The following is a 20,415-nucleotide window of genomic DNA, read 5'->3' as shown; positions in this document are numbered from 1 at the left end:
CGCTTGGAGCTCTTCGCAATCCTTTGTGGTTCTCACCACCCTACATAATTTGGTATCATCTGCAAACTTGGCCACCACGCTACCCACCCCTACTTCCAGGTCATTTATGAATAGGTTAAAGAGCACTGGTCCCAAAACGGATCCTTGGGGGACACCACTCCCAACATCTCTCCATTGTGAGAACTTCCCATTTACACCCACTCTTTGTTTCCTGTTTCTCAACCAGTTTTTAATCCATAGGAGGACTTCCCCTCTTATTCCTTCACTGCTGAGTTTTCTCAACAGTCTCTGGTGAGGAACTTTGTCAAAAGCCTAATACTAGCTGTCATAGCAGAACTCTGAGGTAATAATGGGGGAGGGAAGATACTAGCAGCAGGGTGAGCAAAGTGGGGCATTTGTGACCACAACTTGACTGATAATCATTGAACAAAATTATTCACATGCTTCTAGATAAGCAAGTCTATGGATAAAGAATAAAGGCTTAATGATTGTTTTTGTCTTGTATGTTAATTCCATATCAAGATGCAGAATGAAAAACTGTAGACAGGAGAGCCTATGATTTCCATGGAGAGATGGGAATACGCTTCACCACTGAAATCACCGGGGTGTCAAATTGCTTTTTGACTATGCCAAGTCCACTGTCAATGCCAGTTACTTGTTTGAAAGACTCAAACATGGCACAGTGAAATATATGCCCAAGGCCTTGGTTGTTAAGTTGTGGTCCACAGGATTGGACCCAACTGTTTTTCTCTCTTCAGCAAATCATATAGGAAAAGGGGCTGTGAAAGAGAACAGTCAGGTTACAAGATATGGTGATAAATGCTCCTTATCTATCCTGATCCTTTAATTGGAACTTGTACCAGAGAAATTTCTTATGGGCTATGTAAATTTTTTATTAGACAGAAATTTAACATTTAAAAAAATTATAAGCATTTTAGCTGTATTGAACTTTTTGCTGTAACTTACAGTCATCATCATTCATATCAGTTTCCTCAATTAGTGTGCATTCTATTAACGAGAGAACACCTCCTGCCTAGAGAAATAAATCATATTTTTCATACATTTCCCTTTTTCTCCATCTTAAAATTATGCAAAATTATGATACTTTAACATTACAATGCTGCCTAAAAGGATTATTCCAACAGCTAAACATGTTTCTAAGAATCATGAGTGTTATTAATGCTAGAAAATGAAAACAATATTAACCTGCATGCCTTTCTTTTTCCAATTAAAATAACCCTCAGCCCAGAACAAACAAAATTAATTTTATTGATAGAATCAATGACACGGCAGATTCCTCCATTAAGAAACTGATTACGAACAACATTTGGATAAAAGAAACAATATAACAAAATCCACTTTTGTAGAACAGATTAGTTCAGAATTATTTTTATGTGCATTGAATACTGCATTGAATACATCTAATCTGTACTTTAGCTAAGAGTTTAATTCCCAAGGACCTTGCAGGAAGGTTGCCATCCAACAGCATGAGCATCTGGAAGAGAGGCAGGAACATAGTGTGACTTGATGTCTAGAAAAAGAAGCCAGAAGTCACATCACACCTGCCTCAAAATCATCAGAAACTGTATGGTAAAACCATGAGTTTCTGGTGATTGCTACAGAAGGATGATATCACTTCTGGGTTTGTCCAGAAACAAATGCAATGCTGTCAAGCCAATGGTAATTTTTTAATTTGTTTTTCTCCTGCCAGACAATGAAGCAGTGGTGGGTAGCAAGAGGTCTCCCACCACAGCAGAAGACCTGGCAACACCATCTTGAAGTGTATATTAGAAAACTCTGTAGCTTAAATAGCATCATATTAGTTACATGGACAGACCCATCTAATGGGCCAGGTACCCTGCTGCAAGACCACAGCTGCGCTAGCCAGAGGCATAGCATTGACTCCTTCCTAGCTATGCCTCTGGACTACCCACAACAGAAGCCTTCATTGGACTACCCCCACTTCACTGGTGATGGCAGCAGCGGTACAGGGTCGCTGGCGCAGCATTCAGTGGGGGGGGGGGAGAATCCAACAGTAAGAGCTCATGCCACTTCCAACAGCAGATTCACCCACTCCACCCCCTTTGGATGGGGCTGTAAATGTAAACAAGACAAACAAAAATTATTTCAAATAACAATTTGCTGAAATACCAATTAAAGCTTTATAGAAGCCAAAGTATATAAAGTCTGCCAAAATCACCATTGTCTACATTTCTCAGTAGGTCTTGATATTTCCTGCTCCATTTCTAGATGGCAAAAGTGAAACAATACCTGAGCATAATTTATTCATTTGTTTATGCTTATAAAATGGAAAGTATAGATAAATACCAATAAATTATGTATAGGACATTTTGTCCAAGGCTGATAGGACAAAATGATTTACAGTGCAATCCTGCACACAATTGGGATTGGGAAGTGCCGTCAAGTCACAGTTGACTTATGGTGACCCTGTAAGGTTACTTATTGTTGGAGTTGCAATGATGAGAACTATATGTAGGAAGAATGCATTTCTTTTCCTAAGGTGAAGCAGGAACATTCTTGCAGTAAATGTACTCTGTATCATTTTGCTGACCTATTCCCATTTTTAATTACAATTAGTTTAAATGATTACACCCGATTCATTGCCTATTATTATGAATTTGGAGATACTAAGAGAGAATGTTTCCAGTTAGTTGTGCATTGCCTCTGTGGATTAATTCATTGCAACCTTTCTGCTAAAATTGTAATACCATGCAATAATGAAATCTCATGTCAGCTGTAAAGACAACCTAATTAGGAACTGTCTGTTCTACATTTCACTATGCTGGTTCTAAGTGAAATGGTTATGAAAATGTTGTACCTTAAGCAGGTGCAGCTTTCCTCCAGAGCTCCTTGTACAAATTAAAAAGTGTTTTGTAAATAAAAAACATTGTCTTTCACCTTCTTTTTTCAAAGACAAAGATCCCAGACGAACTTTACTAAGTTTTCCCCTCTCAACTGAAGGGACTTGAATAAGAGTACCTGGTGATTACAAAAGCAAATAACACATTATAAATATGTGATTGAGAAGTGATGTTCTCATTTTCTGTTTCTTGTGATCTATTTGCTATAATCTCTATATCTTACAGTGCAAAGCTGAAAAGATGGCATGACTCCAACACTGGTGTAAATGCCACTTGTGTTGGCGTAAAGGGTCATTTATGCCAGCACAGAGGCACTTATGCCAGTATTGGGGAGCTGTGCAGCAGCATGATGCCCAGGCACCAGTGCAGCCATGGCAGAAGTGCTCCTCTGATTCAGGAACCCGTATCGATGCCAAAGGGGATGTTCTCAGGGGTAGGGCTACCTTAAATCAACTTCCTGAGCCCTTTCAATCTAGGGACGCATCCATTTGTCAGTGCGAATTTAAGCCAACTAAGTCAGTGGTGCAGCCCATTGTGCCACATAGGGCACTTCTTTGGGGGAGCTTGCTGGCCTCGGCACAGCAAGCCTCTTAGGAGGTGACGTGGCTGCACCACGGCTGTGCCATCCCTGGATGCAGCACAGCAATCCCCCACCCACCCACCCGTGGGTTGCACATCCATGAAAAACTACAGTTCTATTAAAATAGCCTATTAATGAATAATGGCATGATATAGTTCACAGCCATTGATGCAAAAAAAGTCCAACAACCAGTACTAATTTGTGCAGTTGGTCCTGATGATTTGGAAAACAGAAGGGAGTGACCAACAAGTTCAGTCCTCTCGCCACATATTTGTACACTGCCCTGAGCCCTCTGGGGGAGGGTGATATATAAATTAAATTTCAAATCAAATTAAAAAATATTTCCCCACAGGAAAATCAGTGTTGTCACAACTGAGGTGGTGGGATAATTATAGAGCACAGCAGTGAGCATATGGCCTTTTGGCAATTACTTCAATATTGAGAAACAGTAGTGAAAGATCCACAGAAATAGAGATTCTTTTGCCAAACAGCAGGACCTGGTGCTACACAAGTGCAGAGGCATTTACAGTGGTGCTGGGGAGCCATGAGGCAGTGTGACGCTTGGGTGCCAATGCTGCCACAGCACCGGTACTCCTCCAGCACAGGAGCTTGCGTCAGCACTGAAGGGGGTTTCCTGAGGGCAAGGCAGCTTTGGTTGGTTTCCCAAGCCCTTTGAACCTGGGAATGTCCCCACTTGGCAGCATAGATTTATGCCATCAAAAAGGTAGGTGCAGCCTATGGAATTGTATAGAGCAGTTTTAGGGGGTTGGGGGAGCATCCCTGTCAGATTGCTGGCCATAGCACATAAATCCTCTTTGGGGGTGGAGTGCCAGTGCTGTTCTTGGCCGTGGTGCAACTACTCCCCCTCAGGAGTGCACTGCCCACCTGAATGTTGGCATCTGGGACAATAACATTTATTGAACAGACCTATTTTCCATAGTGCTGTAGATTATTTCTAATCTACTGAAGATTATTATCAGGTTATTGAGTATGTTACTTTCTCATGCATGCTTTACTATTATTGTACTGCTGTTTTTATGACCCCAGGGGGAAAAAACAGAATAGAGGTGGGGCTCTGCAGCCACCCAAAATCGTAGGGGCTAAGATTTATGAATTGGATCTGGACAATGCAGACTTCTGAAGCCTGCTATCTTCCAATGCTATCTTATCCTCCTGTGATGCCAACATAAATTCTGCTATTTCAACAATATGTTAATAATACCTCATAAATGAATTTGATCTGGACAATGCAGACTTCTGAAGCCTGCTATCTTCCAATGCTATCTTATCCTCCTGTGATGCCAACATAAATTCTGCTATTTCAACAATATGTTAATAATACCTCATAAATGCATGATAAACTAAAAGATCCTACCTTGTCGTATAAAAGTCTGACTTGTGTCCAATAATATATCACAACCCTCCACTATCATTCTTTCTATTGCAAGATTTTTTCGTATGTTTTCTGTCTCGCTCACTTCATCGTGCATCACTCTATTGTAGAGAAGATGGGGAGGAAACATTTTAAACTTCTTAAAACAAATTTGTAACTGCCAAACATAATGTGTAACTTCCAAAACACAGTCTACCAAAATATGCAAAATTTAGACTATCCCTATGCATGCCCTGAGTTTCAAAGATAACCTGCTTGACAAAAAGTTTCCTGTGCTCCTGGCTGAAGACTACTACACACAGTATGTACAAGACATGACCAAAAAAAGTACTTCTTATCTTGGAATACCATCACATTCACCACCAAGCAGTCTGAAGTGCTGACTGCACAATATACTCTGGCCTCATATTAGTCTCCATCAGCAATGTAAGCCAGCAGAAGTGAACACTGTTAACACTGCATGAATGTGCCACAGGAGCTGGATGCATGGAAAAACTGTACCCAGTCCATAAAAGACAGCAATCTAGGCATGCCCACAATTTGTATCTGATCATTCTTCTGATAAGAGACTCACAGCACAATGCAGGGAGGGAGAGTTTTATCTTCCAAGATACACTATTTTAACTTGGAGACACACCAGTGTAGTGCCTTGGTGGAGTTGCACTGAAGAAGAATAAGAGTTTGGATTTGTACCCCCCTTTTCTCAACTTTAAGGCATCTCAAAGTGGCTCACAAGCTCCTTCCATTCCCCTCCCAGCAACAGACATCGTGTGAGGTAAGTGGGGATGAAAGCTTTGAGAGAGCTGTGACCAGTTCCAAGAAGAGTCTTGTGGAGGAGTGGAAAAACAAACCCGGTTCTCCAGTTTAAGAGTCCTCCACTCTTAACCACTATACTATGCTGGCTTTCAACCACTGTGCTGGCACCATGGCCTCCTGTGCTGGCTTAGGAAGGAGTGGGCTTTGGCTGCAGTGGGAGTTAGTCAGCTCCCTAAGCTGCCCCAGTCATGAAATGCAACAATTGTCCTGACAATATATAATACTAGCCTTTGACATTTCTGTTAAAAGTCAATTGCAGACATTTTTATAGCTAGATTTGAGTCCAGAAGGACCATAAAGACCAACAAGAATTTCAGGAGAAGCTTTCAAGAGTCAAAACTCCCTTCATCAAACAGGGCATGCCCTGAGTGTCTCCAAGGTGCTGCAGGGCTCAAATCTAATAGTTCAGCTGCAGATCAACACAGCAATAGTCTGAGACATTTTCATATCTGCTGTTTGAAAAGGTGTCATTACTCAAGCTTTTAAAATTGATGCATTGATTCTATATTTTGCAGTTTCTATTTTAAACTCAAGTGCATTGAAAAAAATAGTCTCACCTTGAAAGTTCTTCTAGTTTTGATTTAGCAAATTCAAGACTCTTCCTCTCCACATGTTCGTGTGGCGTGTGAGCCAGAAGTTCATGTAAGGTTATAATATATCTAGGAATCTGAAAGTGAATAAACTTTTCAAATGTACAATAGATTACAAAATGAGCATTTCAAAATTATTCTTCTATTTGCATGTATAACCTCAAGAAATAGTTCACTCAGCCTGGTAAGGGTTAGGTCCCTTCCGCACATGCAGAATAATGCACTTTCAATCCACTTTCACAATTGTTTGCAAGTGGATTTTGCTATTCCGCACAGTAAAATCCAGCTGCAAAGTGCATTGAAAGTGGGTTGAAAGTGCATTATTCTGCATGTGCGGAAGGGGCCTTTGTGTATGGAGATTAGCAGCAGTTTGTTCACTGGGAAGCTGGATAAGATTTTCTGTTCTCTTACCACTTTGTGTAAGGGACATGTTTTTCAAACTGCAAATTGTAGTACGGTTCTGGTGTTGTCCAGTGAACTGAATCCCTTTTGAAAGAGGAAAGAATCCAGCACATTGGTGGACTTGAGGAGAAGTCAGGACTTACAAAGTAATTGCAAGTTTTTTAAGCAAGAACTGTTGTTGATTGAACTGTAGCAAATTTTCTGTACACTCTTCTACCTTATTAATTATATCAGTCTTTGTTGCATTGTATTGTCGAAGGCTTTCACGGCCGGAATCTCTGGAGTGTTGTGTGGTTTCCAGGTTGTATGGCTGTGTTCTACAGCCCGGAAACCACACAACACTCCACTTTGTTGCACTGTTCTCTATAATGTCAGTCCCTTGCAATCAATTTATCTCTGTGCAACCTTAGTTCCTGCTAAGTGAAAATTGTTACTTCAGGCTGCTATGCCTTCATCACATTAGTGCTTACCCTGCTTATTTTCCTGACACGCTATCTTGGTTTCTTTCCTGCTTTCTGATTGCTGCTTTAATAACTCCAAGTGAACTGACAATGACAACAAGGATTTGCTGGTTCTAGATCAGACCTAGCACATTCCTGCTTCTGATACAGACCTACAGTCTTGTGTCTTGGTTTCCCCCTTCTTGCCTATTTTTATGTGCTTCAGCATTTCTGGAAGCCATAATATTATGTGTTTGTTTAAAATGAATGGGGTGTGAATGTGGTAAACAAAGGCATTTAAATTTAAAGCAAGATATATCATATTACAAGAGCTGTGTGGCGTAGTGGTTAAGTGCTTGCACTGCCACTCACATGGTCAGGAGTTCAAGCCCCCTGTGGGTCAGATATCCTGGAAGCTGGCTCATGGTCAACTCAGCCAGCCAGCCATTTCTTGGTTGGTAAATGAGTACCTAGCTCATAGTTAGGGGGTAAAGAATAGCCAGGGGTAAAGAACAGAACACGGCCATACAGCCCGGAAACCACACAGCACCCCAGTGATTCCGGCCGTGAAAGCCTTCGACAATACACTTTCACAATTGTTTGAAAGTGGATTTTGCTATTCTGCACAGTAAAATCCAGCTTTAAAGTGCATTGACAGTGGATTGAAAGTGAATTATTCTGCATATGTGGAAGGGGGCTCAGTTAGCATGTACCTTCCAGATATGGGAAGGTTTAATAATAATAGCACATATTACTGTAATGGTAGATAACCTCCTATTCCACAAAAGCTTGAAAGGGGGGGGGTATTTTTTTACTTCATGGGACTTTCAACATGTATTGACCAATCAAGTACTAACATCTCTTTAATACCTGACTGTCACAGAAAAGGTTGAAACTCAAAAGACATTTCCATCAGACAGAAGCAGCAGAATTGAAACAGCCATCAGGATTCTAACCAGCACAATTCATAATGCATGATAACAAACATTACCTGAAACATGGGGTATGTCAGAAATGTCTCAAGCATCCGTCCTTCACAAGCAGGGTTGGCTTCATATTGCTTCAAGAGTTTGTCAAAATCTCTGTTCTGCTTACAGTTTGCAAGAACTTGGAGACTATACTGGTGATTCCGAACAAATTCTTGATAAATATTCAGCATGGGTAGAAGAATATCAAATAAATCAGCTAAAAAGAAAAAGGAGAAATATATCACCATCTATCCCTTTTTGGAGAGTATTTACAAGAAGAAATTAGAAGATTCAAGTAACATAGTTGCATTTATTTGGAACTGATGATTATCAAGTGTTCTTCTGTGTGGGCACATATGGGGACTATAAACCAAAGTAATCTATAACTAAGCTATTGTCATATAAATAATATAATAAAACTCCCTGTATATCCAAACAAATCATTTCAATAACAATTTTACACAATCCTATTAAGAATACCTTATCACATAATATTAAAGGTCCATAAATACAATCCTGTAATGTCACATGTGTACATGAAAGCACATTGGCAAAAGAACAGCCTTACAACCAATATATAAATGATAGAAACAAATTTTTCCCCAGAATAGCTATTTCTGACTTTTTCTGCGCATCACAAATAAAATGTCTTGAGGATGTTGAAAGAAGCATTTGGGGGAGGAAGTTCACACAGCTTTTCCCCCAAGAAGTCCTCAGGATGTTTTATTTCTGAACCCAACTTATTTTGCCAATTCTCATATTGTGTCTTCATAGTGTTGAAGATACATCCCTCAAAACAAAACAACAAAAAGCAAAAACGACATGTGGACCAAATCAGCAATGACAACTTTTTAGACAGAAATAGCAGGCAGATGAGCTCCAAACAGACAAAACCTCCATGGGAACCTTCTGCAAATGGTGGGTGGCATGGAGAATCCCAAAGCAACAGAGAAAGGTGGCGTGAGCTGTTCCCAAAACTGAAGTAATGGCTGTAACAGTGGGGGTGAGTAAAAGAACCATTTGAGGGGGAATGCTTTGCAGACAAAAAAGTCAAAAAGGTTCTATAAGACATTTTATTTGTGTTGTGCAGACAAAAACCTGTGTTGTAAAGTTGTTACAAAGTAGCTACTAGAGTTGAGCAATACCGAAAATATTCGGTAAAATTCTGATTCAGCTTTATTCAGGGGTAAAATTACCGGTATAGCCAAATAAATCAAATACCATATTCAATATACCCGAATGTATATATTGGAGTATCCCGAATAGTTTGGGTCTGTCAGAATTTTTTGTATTTTTATATTATTTTGGGTTCTTGCCTGTAAGGGGTGCATTTTTAAAACTAGTGGCACCAAAATTGCAGGGTATCTTTAGGAGACTCTCCTGGTGATACCACTCATGTTTGATGAAGTTTGGTTCAGGGGATCCAATTGTATGAATGCCCAAAGGGGGTGCCCCCATCCCTCATTGTTTCCAATGGGAGATTAGGAGATGGGGGATACCTTTTGAGGATCCATAAAATTGGACCCCCTAAACCAAACTTCACCACACCTTTGTGGTATCATCCAGAGAATCTCCTGAAGACACCCTGCAATTTTGGTGCTCCTAGCTTTAAAAATGTGTCCCTGACAGGCACACCAAGGTAAGTATTGAGGGGGATTGTTTGGGGGTGGATTTTTTTTAGGGGGGGGTTCTCAGGGAATGGCGGGTGGACTCTTTAGTTTGTTGTGTTTTCTCTTTCAACATTGTTTCCAGGAAGTTCCCTTGAAACAATGCTTAAAGACAGAAAACAACAAATTAAAGAGTCCACCCGCCATTCCCCGGCAAGCAACTGCAAGCGGGACTCCCGAATGCAGCTGCTTGCCGGGGGAAGGGGGGAATCCTTAGTTTGTTGTTTTCTGTCTTTAAGCATTGTTTCAAGGGATTTCAGTCCCTTGAAACAATGCTTAGAGACAGAAAACAACAAACTAAATAGTCCACGCACCCCTGCCGCTGCAAGCAGCAGCAAGCGGAGATCATTTAAAGGGATTCTGAGTCTCAAATGTAGGCACTTACTGGGGAAAGGGGAGGAATCTTTAGTTGTTTTCTGTCTTTAAACATTGTTTCAAGGGAGTTCACTTTAAACAATGTTTAAAGACAGAACACAACAAACTAAAGAGTTCACACACCCCTTCCCTGGGGAAGCAGCTGCATGCGGGGATTGTTTAAATAATCCTTGAATGCTGCCGAATCCTGAATGTCTATAAAATCCGATCCAAATACTTTGCATTCAGATTGGCTCATATTTGGGCATATTGTATTCAGTCAAAATATGGCTTGAATAGATCCGCATAGGCCGCAATTTGGCCATTTTAAATGATTCGGGATACCTGAATCACCAAGCCTGGTAGCTGCATAGGAAGCAATGTCATAACAGTAACAGCTGTTAGCAGATACTTTGTAACAAAGGCAGTATTACAACAGAAGCAGCCATTCTGAGGAAAAAATTGTTTATATTACATTGTTTATATATTAGTTGTTAAGCTGTTTTTGTGCCAATGTGCTGACATGCACACATGAAACGTTACAGGATTGTATGCATGGACCTTTAATAGGCTTTTCGGAAACAAATCTTCAGATTGGCTTACTTGGCAACAGGACATTTGCAATTAATGCCCTACAAAGAAACCAACTTGATGCTTTCCTTATTTTGAAAATCTTCCTGTCTGTCCTGTTAGCTAAGGGCCTTGGACCAACAAATCTATACAAAACTATGATTAATAACACGTTTTTATGTGTTAGTACAATATTTACTCACCTAGAATTAAAGTAGGCCAATTTGCTATTCTTGCTTTTAATCCTTGATGAAAGATTTCATGAAGAAACATTATAGTTTCACTGGAACAAAGAATTCAAATAATAAACAAAATGTTAACTGTCATTAGAAAACTATTTTATGACTATTATCAGCATATATGATAAACATCGGGATTCTATGCATAGTTTTTCAGAAATCTCATTGACAATTAATGTAGTTTACTCCCAAATGAGTGCATGCATGAGTGCAGCCATGCAGCTTGTCTCTATCCATGTTTATTCAAAAGTACTTCTGGTGGAATCAGTGTGACATCCTCAGATAGGTTTACTTAGAACTGCTGCCTAAAAACTTGATCCTATCCTCTTATTTACTCATACATAAGTCCCATTGAATGCAATGGGGCTTACTTGACAGTGCAGTCCTAACAGACTGGAGCACTTCTGCATACTATTGCATTATATCACTGCAATCCTAAACCAAGTTATACTCTTTAATAATCCACTGGAGTCAATGGGTTTCAATTGGCAACTCTGCTTAGAAGTGCACTGCAAAGTATAGCGATTTTTCTATTTCATAATATCATTGGCATCCTTAATATTTGGGGGAGCTTCAGTTTTTGAATAGTACTTAGATGTTCTTAGTTTCTGAATAAAGACAGAAAAATATTTTAATTAGATATGTGTAGTGTTGCAAAAGTGATCCAAAGCTTTTCATGCAATTTAGATTAGCATTTGTAAACAAATACATAAAATATATCAATAAGCTTACTCCAGTAATGTATCTGTGATACATGTTTGCTTAACCATTTTAACTAAAATTAAGGACAGTAATAAGAGTGTCAATATGTCAGTTATCTGTATTCCTCCAGGGAAGGTAGAATTGCTGCTACAAAGTGGAGGAATGTTGCTCACATATTCTTGCTTCTGCTCAATTAAAGTGTAACGAATTGTAACTTAATTTTTAAAAATCTGTTTCTGAAATACTCAACAGAGGAGGCAAAGAGGACAAGGGAAAAACAGGCAAATTAAAATGCTGGTGTTAACATCATGGGAAGTAAGATCCACAAAATACATCAAGTACCTATTGAGGAATACACTACTGACATCATCATGACTAATTGGAGGTTTCTTTGAACTTGCAGCCATCCTTAATGGCCTTAGGAAACAATTCACAAGGATGTAAAGCTGATGCACATATTCAGATTCAGCCTCGACCATGTTAAAAACTATCTGGTTTCTCTTCCGCATACTTTCTGCGTGTGGAGAGCAAATGTAATCTTGGACAATCGTCTTCCATTTTCTTCTACACAACCAACCTCGCATAAAACTTTGAACCTACCAATTGAAAGAAAAGTTAATAGCTTCAGCAATATGCGCACATGGCACAGAACAGAAACGTAGTCAATTTCCACACAATCTTTACATAGAACTGACAAGTTTTTGCTTTCATGCATACTGATCTTGCTACTAAAAATGTCATATGTGAAGCAGCGATCAGTTTGACTTTTCTGTTTCTTAAGTTTTCATACCATAATATGTTGTGTTATAACCAGCAATCTCTTGCAGATGTGCAGGCTGCCTCTTCAGTTAACTGGCAAAACTGCATGTACAGGATTGCACGTGTACATTGTGGTGCAGAGGGGTATCACAAAAAAGGGGGAAATAGCAAATCCCCCCCACCAAAAAAGGTTAGTACAAAAAGTCTGAGAACACAAAAACCCCAAAAGTAGTGTGATGAAATATATAAATAAATCAATTCAATTATGTGCACTAACACCAATAATTTAATACATAAACAACTCAAAAACAGGAAACAAATGTGCACATACAATATAATAATACACAATGTTAAACAAAATAAAACAAAATGCCAAATACACTTTGGAATAGGGTGACAAAATAAAATCTTCAGAAGAAATCTAATAGGGTCGATTCCAAACAGCCTACTAATAACAGGTTACATCTGTTATTTTTTAATCAGGGTCTATTTTATTCTGTTTTTCTTCTTCACATGTGTGCCCATTTTCTGTGAGGAAAATAATCTATTTGCTTTCTGCCCCTTCACACAAATCCAGGTGGGTTTTTTTACAATGCAAATGCGCAGGTGCAAACATCCTGTCTTTCCTGCATTGTGATTGGCTGTTCCACCACCTCAGTTCCCCTTCCATCCTCTCCCAACCTCTGCTAAGGGAACGTTTCTGATTGGAGGGGAATCTACAGCAACCCTGGTGGGGAATTGGTGGAGAATCTACAGCAACCCTGGGAGTCGAAGCAGGACCTCCCCCTCCCATTTCTCCAAGGCCCTTTCCGCACGGGCCATAAAAGGCGGCAAAAACGCCGTCCCCAGGCCACCGTTCGCACAGGGGACGCAGCTGCGTCACAGCCGCGCCGCCCTCGTGCCAGCTGCCCGTCCCGATGCCGGCGTTTTCCCAGTGCGCTTCAAAGCGCACTTGTTGAGGAAACGCCGGCTGGAAGCCGCTGCCAGGCCTCGGCGACGCACCGGAGGCCCGGGGACGCGCCGGGTCGGCCGGGCACCGGTGCTCCGCGGTGCTGGCTGCCCGGCTCTTTCTAGGACCGTCCATGTGGACGGTCCTAGCATCGTTGGGTCGGCGTCGAGTACGCCAACCCGGCCACTTCCGCATTCGTGCGGAAACGGCCCAAGCTGGAAAAATGTTTTGGGCTTTGAAACCACGATACATGTAAACATGAAACACCCCCCTTAAAGTTGTGATATACAAAATAATAAAATCTATCCAAAAAAGGAGCAAAGCAATATATCCCATCCACATCCAAAGGTGTGCATCTCCCTAGCTAGATGCTCTGAGCACCCAAAAAATAAAAAGGAAAGGAAATGTTGTGAATCCGTTGCTGTTTACATTTAAGTGAAATGGTGCTCACAGTCACTGCCAAGGGGAGAAAATGTGCTTGGGGGACATTTCCAAAATGGCGGGCTATCACACTGGTCGGCAGCTCAGCAGAAACGAAACTGGCACAACATAAAGCAGGAGAACGGGCAGCAGGGCAGGGAAAATAAAGCAGTTTGGCACCCGTGTCGTTCCCCTGGGAGCAGTTTCAACCCAGGATTTTTTTTTAAGATTGAGATTTGGGCATTTTTTGAAAAACCCAGTTTGTCAGAAATATTGTGGGTCAATACTACTTTGAGGAAGGGACCCACATGGAGTTCTTGCCCAAACCAGGATATTTTCCTTCAACAACCCATTATATTTGCACCATACGAAATCAACCTAATACTTTATACAAATATAAATGCCTACACAAGCTTATGTAACCAGTTCAATAAAAAATAAACAACAAATCAGCCGGTGGTGAATATTTCCAAAGGCTGAATTTGTTATGGTCAGCCAAGAGGTATGATCACATTTTATGATGTTGTGTACTGACCAGTGGCACAAAGAATGGGTATGGACACAGCATGGGGGAAAGAAGCTAGTCTCCACACCAAATTAGTCCTCCCATAGCTGTTTTTAATGAAAAACATTGAGCGTGTTCAGATCTTTAACAGTGAACACAAATGTCTCAGCTGTTTTGGCCCTAACTCTGTCTCCCTCTCTTTTGTACTACATTCACTCAATGTGTTATACACACATTATTGAGAGAAGATGGCAAAGCAGATGCTGTCTAGAATTGTGGGGGGGGACTCGCCTTCTCCCCCACCCAGTCTGTAATACTGACAGAATGTATTTATAAATAAAGCACTGGCACCTGTGCTTAGAAGGCACACTGGAGAAAATAGAATAGCGAGCAAAGAAAAGCTATTATTTATACAGAATCAAGTCAAAGACTGTTCCAAGCCAGTGAGCCAGTCATGCAACAAGTATAATGGTAAACAACACTTCAGAATGATACACCTATCCAGTGGTGGGATCCAAAAATTTTAATAACAGGTTCCGATGGTGGTGGGATTCAAACAGTGGCGCTGCCACACACACGCACCTCCAGTCCCTATTAGGCAGGGAAATGGCTTTAACTCCTTCTCGGCACCCAGAAAAAATTAGTAACCACTTCTAGAGAAGTATTGAGAACTGGTTGGATCCCACCTCTGTACCTATCACACCACAATTGTCTTTAGTGGTAAGACAACATAGCACAATCTGCTGACTGGAAAATGTCTCTATCAACTACAGATCTGCTGAGTTTTTACTGGGCCTCTCTCCTCTTCTAATTTTTTTCAAAACTATGCCAGAATAATGGTCAGATCTGAAGATTTCTGAACACTATCAACAGTCATTTTTTAAAAAATGGATTACCGGTAGTTATAAAACTGTAGTAATACACAGGGACTTTTATTTGGGGTTTTGATTAGTTAATATCCCACAGTGCATCCTTATAATCTAACATCTCTGGCAGAGTTTGACTTTGCAGTTCTGGGTCCTAAATGCATAGAACCAATATTCTGCTGGTATCTTAAAAGAGAGAAGTCTACACAGTTTTTCAAAATAGTTAAGAGTTTACTCACGCCTATACAGCTAGTAAAAAACAATCTGCCTACTTCATTCATTAGCACATTTCAAATTTTAGATGATTATGCTGCAGTTTCAAAATGAAATAGATACCAAGCCAAGTTAAAAATGCTGGCGCTTAAAAAACTGAATTATAATAAACAAGTAGGCACCTGCAAGGACTTACGGGGAGGGGTTTCATTTCCTCTTTCCCCTTCCCTGAAACCCAGCATAGCATCTCGCTCTGTCCTGCTGTTTTATCTTCTCTCATCTACCAGCCATCCTACCCCCTGCCTGAACTATCCCTCCTTTCCTCCCCCTGGCAGCCTCCCCCTGGGAAAACTATGGCCCAGTGTGTGGTGCCAGCTGCCAGGCCAGGTCCAGTTGCATGATGCCACTTGCTGGGTCTACCTGCAAAATGGGGAACCTACAAGGAATTGTAGGGGGGCATGTCACATTCCCTGTATACCCTGGGAATGTGTAACTGGCCAAAAATCATCTAGTGAGCTTCAGTAGCAGAGTGATGCTTTCAACTTGGATCTGCACAATTCAGGTCTGCAACTCTAGCCACAATATCATACTAGCTTTTGTAGGGTGGTTGCTATTGAACAGTAGTGAGTAGCCAGTCCTAGATGAGTTGTCCAAGTCACACAGTGTTAAGGCATTCAGTGGTTGCTGCCAGGCCTGGCCTAGCCACAATGAGTCCTCCCTTGAATGTCAAAAGAAAAACAGCCTCTCCCTGCCTTTCACTAATGTAAACCAAGACTTGAAGGCTAGAAATACTGTTGTGATTGCCTAGCTACCCCCACAATTCCCTCTGCAGAGGATAGTTATTTCTCAGAAATATAGGTGCTCCTTCTGATTTTTTGGGGGGGAGGAAGGGTTAACCCTACTTCATTTTTTTGTTTTAGATTCAGATTTTTCTTCAAACCTGGTTGTTTTTTTCAGATTTGTGGGAAGATCTGCCTTGTCCATTCATGACTCCAACCATAATCAAAACCCAAAGTATACCCAGCCACGCTGAGAATTAGATATTAACGTGTGGGGGCACATGAGAAACTCAAGATAAAATTTCCCCACTGGTCACTGCTTAATCCTCTGGCTTCTGACACCCTCAGTCACTTCTCTGTAACATTCCTCTCATTGCCATCTTGCTGCTCTGCCTACCTACCACCCAAACCTTGGTACTCCACTCAATGCCCCCACCATCACTGATCTCCCTACCTATCCCCCCCCCACATACTCACACAGAACAATGAACCTACCTCCTCCATTGATGTAGGATACAGGAACATCCCCCTCTTTTCTCCCAGGTCAGCCTCTCCCCTTCAGCACTGGAGCTACTACGGCCAAAGCCCTATGTGGCTGCCATGCCTACTGCACCTTCCAGCCTCCTTGCCATTGGGTCACCATGACAGGAGCCACCACCAAAGCCAGATGGCCCTCCGCAGTTACCAGTCTCCTCATCACTTATCCAGCCTTCCTCCCAAGATTGCCAGAATGGCTGTCAATACTGAAGTCAGGTGGACCTCTGTGGCTGCCAGGCCTGCTCTGGCTGCTGACTTTCTTTCTGCCATGCCCACCTTACCTCCAGCATTTATAGTCACTGAAGCTGTGACCCTCCATGGCTGCCAGGACTGCTGCAACTACCAGCCTCCTTATCGCTCGCCCACCTCACCCCAGCATTGCTGCCAGACTCCCTGTCCTTCTGTCATTGCTATCCCCCAGCCTTCAAGTTCCTTTACCAATGCATCTTCCAGGCATGGACAAAGACTTTAGGTGCATTGGTTATGTGTGCGCAGGTAATGTTTTTGTTTTGGGGTTGTTTAAACCCACTGCCATTATTTTTTTTACAGTTTTCAGATTTTTCTATTAACTTAGGAGATCCCCCAATTTTGGAGAAAATTCTCCTTTCTGTTGGTGTGCGTCCAGTCCTCAGATTTAGATATTTGCAAATTGGCATTCACTTGCAAAAAGGTATACAGATGATTAAAATATGGATAGAGTAACTGAATTTCTTGTATTGAAGCAGGACATGTAGAAATTTACCTTTTTAATTTTTTTAATATCAGGATCATCTTCTTCTTGGTTGCTTTGATAAGGTCGCATTCGTTCTTTCGTCTTATTCAGAGCTATAATCTAGCAAAAGCAAGGGGACTGTTATGGTTTCCAGAAAAATATCAGAATATCAAGCCCTGGAGTAAAAAAAGTTGTAAATACAATTCTTCTAAACCCTGCAGTGAATGACTACAGTACAGCCTTCAGGTGGAGAGACTATGGCTCAGTAGGGCAGCATCTGCTCTGAATGTGGAAGGAACCAAGTTCAAGCTCCAGTGAAAAGAACCAGACAATCGGTAAAGTGCTCTGCTCAAGACCCTGGAGAGCCTATGACTGCCAGAGTGGATAATACTGACCTTTATTGACCAATTGTCTGGCTCAGTATAAAGCAGTTTCATATTCAATTCAATATCTTAATGACATTGAGAAGGACTCTAGGATAGGTCTTCAAATGTCAACTACAAAGACAAACACTGCTCAGTGACCACTAGGGTCTTAATTAGTTTCCCAGTTTGTCTGGGACTACACAACAGGGAGGTTGCCCAGCACTTTGCAAAACACATGACAAAGCTGTTTTGGGATGTATTTGCTTGGGGGAGGGGCACAAGCTATGTATTACAGCACTAGGAAAAATTAGGATTGCATTTACTGGTAACTTGTTCATCAAGTAAACTTCTGTCCAGGAAAACATTTGGGACCATGCATGTCCAGGCCAACTATAGAGAGGAAAGTTCTAAAGCTTTCCAGTACTTTCTACAGTACAACTATCATTCCCCTGCTCTGAACTGTGCAGCAAATGACTAAGGACAGGGACCACACATTTAGTCAGTTCTACCATCACCACCATTAAGCACTACAAGATGCCCTAAGCAAAGAGTCCACAGTAAGGAAAGGAGGGGGATGTGGGCCTGTACAGAGGACCACCTGATGAACAGTAGTCACAGGTAAGTGCAACCCTGCTTCCATCCTTGTGGCTTCTGTGCAGAATCATAAGCTCACTTACCCTGGAGGCAGAGATGAGCCCTTTAATTGAAGAGACTCTGTAGAACAGTTTTGCCAACAACTTACTCACGTCTTAAATTTACATCCACAAAGTAATGTCTGGTGAACATAGAAATAGCTTTACAGATATCAGAAGAAGAAGAAAAGAAGAGTTTGGATTTATACCCCCCACCCCTTTCTCTGCTGTAAGCAGAGTCAAAGGGGATTACAATCTCCTTTCCCTCCCCCGCCCCACCACAACAAACACCCTGTGAGGTGGGTGGGGCTGAGAGAGCTCTAAAGAGCTGTGACTAGCCCAAGGTCACCCAGCAGGCATGTGTTGGAGTGCACAGGCTAATCTAGTTCCCCAAATAAGTCTCCACAGCTCAAGTGGCACAGCGGGGAATCAAACCTGGTTCTCCAGATTAGAGTGCACCTGCTCTTAACCACTATGCCACTGCTGCTCACAAAGTCATACTACTGAGGAGAGCAGCAGATGATGCCAGAACCCTGGGGGAGTGTGCAGTGTCTGGGAGTGAACAAGGTATCTGAGCCACAGCTTAGGAGCACTAGATAGCAGACACTGCCCATTGAGAAAGGACTAAAGAGAAATTGAACAATCCTTCCCAGGTCCCCTTCAGCAGACAAAGAGATTTAGATCTTTGCAGAATTCTTTTGTATGTTTTAAGTAAAACAGCATCACTCTTCTAATTTTATATGGTGAGGTAAGTGCAGGAAAAAAGACTGGCAGGAAAAAAGACCTTGGGAAGGTCAAATTGGACACAATCTTGGGAAGAAACTGCTAATTGGGGTGGAAGACATGAAATTTAGTGAAGGGGAGGGTTGCACTGTAAGGCACTTTACCCACCATAAGGGTCTATGTAATAGCCAAAGACCTGAGAATATTTCAGGGCACAAAAAAACCCTATTTCCATTGGGTATGTTGGAAAAGATAGAAATGTGTCAAAAACATTTTGCAGCAGTCTCACATGTAAGTAAGCATAGGGTGTGACAACTGTGGTTGAGGCCATAAAACTTAAAATCCTTTGAATATTTAAGGCAGGCTGGAATGTTTGCTGGAGAAAAAGACTTAATCAGGCAGCATATAGGGTGTGCCCTATCTACAGGGAGGAATGCATGAGCCATCAAGGAATCGAAAATTACTCCTATAAATTGAATAAATTGGATAGGATGTAATTGGGTATATTCCAATTTATGAACAAATCCAGTTTTTGAACCATATACAATAAAGCAGTAGCAGATGGTGCAACCAGGTGATAATTATCCAGATAGGGATAAGCACTGCAACCCTGCAAACACAGGCAAGCAACCACCACAGACATTCACTTTGTAAAAACTCTAAGAGCTGTAGCAAGGCCAAATGTGTACTGGCATACTAGTAATTGGCAGGTCCACACTGGAATCTTAAATATTTCCTGCTGTGATGATTAAAAGAGATGTGGAAACAAGCATCTTGGAAATCTAAAATTGCAAACCAACTGCTTATTTTGAACAAGGTAACCACCTCAAGGAATGTAACCATACAAAACTCAGAAACTGTTAAACATTTACTCTAATTTCTCAGGTCTGCAATTGGCCTCTTTCCTCCCTCTTTTTTGTCCACCAAAAATAATGAGAGTAAATCCCCTTCATTAGCGTGTCCAGCGGGAAATGATTGAATAGACCCGTTACTTAAGAGCTGAGTAACCTACTCCTGCAGTTTAACTACAGGAGGGAAAATGGGGAAAAAGAGGAAAATGAATGAATCACTTTATTGTTTTAGCCGCTGGCCATAACAAAAATAGACACAATACAGATTAAAATAAAATCAAATTTTTCCATACTATAAAAGTTTAAAAATAAAAGACAATCATTACAAAAATGATTAAACAAAACAGCCTGGATTAATGCATCACAGATAAATACCTACATTTTCTTCCTAATATTAACTGATAAGAAAATGAAGGAGGCAACAGGATAAGTAACAAAAGGAAAAACAGCAGCCAACAAAAATTGGATCCAATCCTCTTCTGAGCCCAGAGGGCTTGGGAG

The 20,415-nt window shown here is 41.2% G+C and overlaps 1 protein-coding gene across 3 annotated transcripts in view; it reads right to left on the bottom strand.

Moving 5' to 3' along the window:
• Window positions 1–20,415, bottom strand: part of RASGRF2 (Ras protein specific guanine nucleotide releasing factor 2) — a 116,470-nt gene that overhangs the window by 61,871 nt on the left and 34,184 nt on the right. For all 3 annotated transcript variants that reach the window (XM_048503312.1, XM_048503311.1, XM_048503313.1), the window contains exons 4-11: window positions 17,374–17,463; window positions 11,946–12,199; window positions 10,866–10,945; window positions 8,095–8,288; window positions 6,229–6,338; window positions 4,838–4,956; window positions 2,840–3,000; window positions 967–1,033 (exon numbers count right to left, since the gene is read on the bottom strand). In XM_048503312.1, coding sequence (XP_048359269.1) covers window positions 967–1,033; window positions 2,840–3,000; window positions 4,838–4,956; window positions 6,229–6,338; window positions 8,095–8,288; window positions 10,866–10,945; window positions 11,946–12,199; window positions 17,374–17,463 — 1,075 coding nt within the window. The remainder of the gene's footprint in view (window positions 1–966; window positions 1,034–2,839; window positions 3,001–4,837; window positions 4,957–6,228; window positions 6,339–8,094; window positions 8,289–10,865; window positions 10,946–11,945; window positions 12,200–17,373; window positions 17,464–20,415) is intronic.

The sequence above is a fragment of the Sphaerodactylus townsendi genome, linkage group LG07 (assembly GCF_021028975.2).
Source record: "Sphaerodactylus townsendi isolate TG3544 linkage group LG07, MPM_Stown_v2.3, whole genome shotgun sequence".
Taxonomy (NCBI): Eukaryota; Metazoa; Chordata; class Lepidosauria; order Squamata; family Sphaerodactylidae; genus Sphaerodactylus; species Sphaerodactylus townsendi.
The sequence above is the reverse complement of the archived record's forward strand: the minus strand, read 5'-3'. Positions and strand labels throughout refer to the sequence as shown.